A 5,460-nucleotide genomic window follows, 5' to 3' on the forward strand; every position below is an offset into this window, starting at 1 on the left:
GGACGGCTGCCGCTTCATTGCCACCTCGAAAAGGACGAAATTCGGAGAAAACGAATGTCTGTTTGGGATCGTGTTCGAGTTACCCTTAAAACAGATTTAGGCATAGAAAAATTTCAACTCACTTATAGGCGAATCTTTTAATTATTCTCTCCGTGTATTATGGAGAAAGAAAGAAAAAGAGGAGGGCCCACTGGGCATGGTATGGACAGCAAGCTCGCACGATGCACGTGCACCGGCCAAACTCAATCGGTTTTCATAAAGGACTATTACTACTACTACGGTACACTACTAGGGCGGACGCTGCTTGGGTGCCGTAACTGCACCTACAGTTGGGTCAATGGCATGTGGGCCAGCCGTCTATTAGGCCCACATGTCATTGGCCCAACTGCAGGTGCAGTTACGGCACTGAAGTTCAGTCCTACCAGGGCATACCAGCAAAAAATTAGCAGGCGCTCTTGCCCGTAGCTGCAAACCGGCAGGCAATTATAATCTGGGTTTATAAATAGCGGCCCACCCGCACCCCTCCTCCATTGAGACGAGACGAGAGGAGGAGAGGCGTATCCCTGCCCGGCCACCCAAGCCAAGCCCCTCCCGAATCTCTCTCTCCTCCCCTCCCATACCATTGCCCCCCGCTCCCTCCCCCTCCCCCACGACACGCACAGATCCACCCGCGGCCATGGCCCCCGCAATGAGGCCGGAGCAGGAGGCGAGCTGCAAGGCCACCGAGGACCACCGCTCCGAGTTCGACGCCGCCAAGCCGCCGCCCTTCCGCATCGGCGACGTCCGCGCCGCCGTGCCGGCCCACTGCTGGCGCAAGAGCCCCCTGCGCTCCCTCTCCTACGTCGCCCGCGACGTCGCCGTCGTCGCGGCGCTCGCCGCCGCCGCGTGGCGGGCCGACAGCTGGGCCCTCTGGCCGCTCTACTGGGCCGTCCAGGGCACCATGTTCTGGGCGCTCTTCGTCCTCGGACACGACTGGTGCGTTGCTGTTTCCTCTTTCTCGCTCCCGCCAGCCCAGATCGATGCGTCCGGCGTGCCACATTTGGTGCTACCTAGCAGCGCTGCTATCATACGCCTGTCTGTCTGATACATCTACCTATCTACGCTTGCAGTGGTCACGGGAGCTTCTCGGACAGCGGCACGCTCAACAGCGTCGTCGGCCACCTGCTGCACACCTTCATCCTCGTCCCGTACAATGGCTGGTAACGATTTTGTACATACTACATTTTACTAAGTAAACCAGGAGGGAGGTACTACTTGCAGGGCCAGATTATTGCTCGTTCCGTCGCAAATGTGTAGTCAGTAGTAGGACTATCGGTTTTCCAGTCTAGAAAAGCAATTTGCAATCTTTTGTTTTGTTGAGAAAATCTCCGAGAGGGAGAGAACCCGCGCCTGAATATGTTACTCGAAAGAAGTTGGAAAGGGCAATACAAACTTTGCTGTTGCGAAGTAGCAATTTCACTTTTACTACTCGTACAAAGCACTGTTGCCTGTGAGGCATGTCTGTTCCACCGCTGTTGACCCATGCAAGCGGCCGCAGAGAATTTCTCTTGGGAAAAACCCATCTTTCTTTAAAGAAAGGCAACACAAAAAAGTTTGATTGAATCACTGCCGACAACGGTTTGTTTACTAGGAGCTGGCGGTGCTGCACGGTCTTCAAGGTCCTTCGAACACCACACACCAATGCTGGAGTACTAGTAGTAATATACCATTATCATGCATGCATCTGAGTTTCTTTAGCAACATATAATTAGTTTAGGAGGAGTAATTTATATGGAGTGGTACCAATCTGAGATTAATCAAACCTTTTCTGAAGCCGATCTGAATCTGATTTGCTATGTGTGTGCAGGAGGATCAGCCACAGAACGCACCATCAGAACCATGGCCACATCGAAAAGGACGAGTCATGGCACCCGGTTAGTACCACTAGCCCACTACCATATACTACGGCACTCTACTACATGCACATATTTTTTCCAGCATGTCTCCATCACTGCAATTCCCAAAGGACTTTGCTCACATAAAAGCAAAAAGGAAGAAACTCAGGGCAGCTCGATCGATGGGCAGATATTTTTCTTGAGAACCCTCCACCTTGTACTCCCTCCATTCCAAAATATAGTACGCCCGCGCTTCTCGAGATCCAACTTTGACCATAAATTTAATCAACGAGACCAACTGCGGCTGAAGAAAAAATTATATAATTGAAAACTTCTTTCGAATACGAATTCACTGATATAATTTTTGCCCCGCCGCAATTGGTCTTGATAGTTAAATTTACGGTCAAAGTTGAAGCACGAAGATAGAGGAAGCACTACATTGTGAAATGGAGGGAGTATTTTATAGTGACACTCGCTAGTAAAAGTATAGAGAGTTTGGCATAATAATAATTGAGCAAAAGTTGAGCAAATATCGCATCTGGCTGCTGCATGAATCATGGAGGTGATAGCTAGCAGTGGTACTAGAAAGAGAGCAGCGATGCACCTGCCTGCTTTTTCAGTCGCTGCAGAGGCACCACATGTTGACATGTTGTGCAGCAGCAGCATCAAAAGAGTCCACATAATTTAAGATCCAACAAACAAGTGATGTGGTCCGTCCGTAGATAATAATGCCAAACACAACTAGCAGCGGCAGCTAGTAGATCTATTCATGTCTGTCACGTGATCAGATCTGCCGCTAAGCTAAGATCTTTTTAGAGAGAGAAAAGAGAGTACACGTAAAAAAGATTATGCCTAGTTGATCAGCAGAGATCAACAAAGATGCGCATCGAATCTTAACTCGGCCGAGCCACCTAACATTCTAAATAACATCATTTCGTGGTGCATATATTCCTTTTTATGGCATCTTCATCTTGCTTGTCATCGTAGGCCGGCCTTTGCCCTTTTTTCAGAACAAAAGCGTGTGTGTGTTTGTGGCAACCAAAATTCTAAGTCGATAGATACTTGCAACCAAAATTTTAATTGATTTAAATTGTCTCACAGTCGCAGATCTGCTGCTGATTAAAATTAGTCATCACAGATCAAAGATGCACATCGAATCTTAGCCTTTTTGGCTAGGGCATCTCAAAATGCCCAGTCCTTTTTTCTTATTGTCGTTCTTGCCCTTTTTGGAATCAAACCACATTTGAGCATCTGCACTCTGACAAAACAGTCACCCTCGAGGGCAAGTGTGGACTGGAACCACAATTCTAATTGCATATTTTGAAACCCTTAACTGAATACTCATTCGTGTAATTTGTGTTCCATCTGCTTAGTTACTCCTAGCTGATGTGCGACTGATTTGCGCAGATCACTGAGAAGGTGTACCAGAAATTGGAACCACGGACAAAGACACTGCGCTTCTCAGTACCGTTCCCACTGCTGGCTTTCCCTGTTTACCTCGTAAGAATCTCTTCTTGTTATTCTGCTGGTCGCTTGTATAGGTCTGCATCTGTATGCATCCTGAACTTAAACCTAAACTGAATCTCCCTTGATTACTGGATGTTCCAGTGGTACAGAAGCCCGGGCAAGGAGGGCTCACACTTCAATCCGAGCAGCGATCTGTTTACTCCCAAGGAGAGGCGTGATGTGATCATCTCCACCACCTGCTGGTTTACGATGATTGCGCTGCTCATCGGCATGGCGTGTGTCTTTGGCCTGGTACCGGTGCTCAAGCTATACGGGGTTCCATATATTGTAAGCAACCATACAGAATCTACAACTCTTAACTGTTTAGTTGGTCGGACTTGCTTCTAAGCAACTCACACTGAACAACTAACTCAAGTAGCAATGTCTCATGTCATTTGAAACAGGTGAATGTCATGTGGCTTGATTTGGTGACGTATCTTCACCACCATGGTCACCAGGACCTCCCATGGTACCGCGGCGAGGTACTTGCCTGCTGTATTAATTTATTGCAAGTATATCGTGGTCGATGACAGTGCAGGAAAATAGGACTACCCTAGTTTCTGAACATGTTAGCTACTACTTAGTAAACATACCCACTGAAAGAAAACATTAGCTGCACAATAAACTCACTGGCGACAGTTTTTTTGCCTTATTGATACGTTTTGCACTGCTATGGTATTACTATTTCATTCAATGTTCATGTCGCCAACAAACCAATGCTCCTCAATGACTGTTGCAGGAATGGAGCTACCTCCGTGGTGGCCTGACGACTGTGGATCGGGACTATGGATGGATCAACAACATCCACCATGACATTGGCACCCATGTCATCCACCACCTCTTCCCCCAAATACCTCACTACCACCTAGTAGAAGCAGTAAGTTACAATACTACTCTGCTCAATATATATATGTACCTCATCCATATATTGTACTTGTGCATGCTGAAAAAAATTGCAACTTTAACCTTGGTTTTTATCAACAAATCCAGACCAAGGCAGCAAGGCCAGTACTGGGCAGATACTACCGGGAGCCGGAGAAGTCAGGCCCGCTCCCAGTGCACCTCATCACCGTCCTCCTCAAGAGCTTGAGAGTCGATCACTTTGTCAGCGACGTGGGAGATGTCGTCTTCTACCAAACCGACCCCAGCTTGAGCGGCGACAAGTGGACCGGAGCCGACAAGCAGAAGTGATGAGAGACTGGAAACTGGAGTTACTACTGTTCAAGGAAGAATGCATGATAGAGATAGAGACATCGATAGCCTGCTGAGAATAAGCAGAGGGTGCTTCCAGCTGAAACCAAAGCATGGAAGCTCCGCAGCCAACAAACAGGATGCGTTGATTGGTTCATCATGAGACGAGATTCAGATCATTTATTAGAGCTAGCATTCTCCCATTGCGGTTGTAACTAGCAGATGTTGTTTCAGCTTTATTACAAATTTTGAATGGAATGTGGAACAGTGTAACAGATTGATTAATTATTATCCAAATCGATATTCTGGAATCTGTGACCCCTTTTTCTGAACTTTGTGTTTCTCGCTGCTGGAGTTATGCAGATCTGTCTAAAGTTTCTCCTGATCCTATCATTGGTGCTTTATTGTTTTTGTTTTGAGAAACAGAGGTTATATCGGACAACATAGTTGCAGTAGTTGCAGTCTTGCTGAATACAAAGGCGATAAGGCCAAGTATAATGATTTTTTTACCTTGATAAGTGTCACACGTGTGGCATTGATGGCAAGTTTAGTCATACAATGAAGACAACTTTAGTTGTAAGCATGGCATTTTTTTTCGGATGGCATGTTTCAGCTTTTCTTTTGGGGTTGTTTTTTTCTTTTTGGATAACAACTTTAGTTGTAAAAAGCATAAGGGCCGAAGTGCATCATGCTGTATGTGTATTTGATAATTTTTTCTTAGAAAAATAAACCAGTTTTTACTACAGCAAAGAAATAAGCACTCATGCTTAAGATTCTTTTTACTAAGCACTTCTCTTTCTTGGCCGGACGCTACTGTCTGACCATGTACAACGTAGAGATCTTGGGGATGTTTTTCTTTTGAGGGATGGATCTTGGAGATGTGCTTATA

The 5,460-nt window shown here is 46.4% G+C and overlaps 1 protein-coding gene across 1 annotated transcript; it reads left to right on the forward strand.

Moving 5' to 3' along the window:
• The first annotated feature begins 558 nt into the window (after nucleotides 1-558).
• On the forward strand, nucleotides 559-4,884 carry LOC119301018 (fatty acid desaturase DES3-like). The gene is made up of 8 exons (XM_037577920.1): nucleotides 559-975; nucleotides 1,110-1,199; nucleotides 1,847-1,913; nucleotides 3,282-3,374; nucleotides 3,483-3,668; nucleotides 3,785-3,862; nucleotides 4,120-4,257; nucleotides 4,371-4,884. The coding sequence occupies exons 1-8, from the start codon at nucleotides 677-679 to the stop codon at nucleotides 4,569-4,571; spliced, it is 1,152 nt and encodes a 383-aa protein (XP_037433817.1). The 5' UTR covers nucleotides 559-676; the 3' UTR covers nucleotides 4,572-4,884.
• Nucleotides 4,885-5,460: the final 576 nt, after the last annotated feature.

Source organism: Triticum dicoccoides, chromosome 5A (assembly GCF_002162155.2).
Source record: "Triticum dicoccoides isolate Atlit2015 ecotype Zavitan chromosome 5A, WEW_v2.0, whole genome shotgun sequence".
Classification (NCBI taxonomy): domain Eukaryota; kingdom Viridiplantae; phylum Streptophyta; class Magnoliopsida; order Poales; family Poaceae; genus Triticum; species Triticum dicoccoides.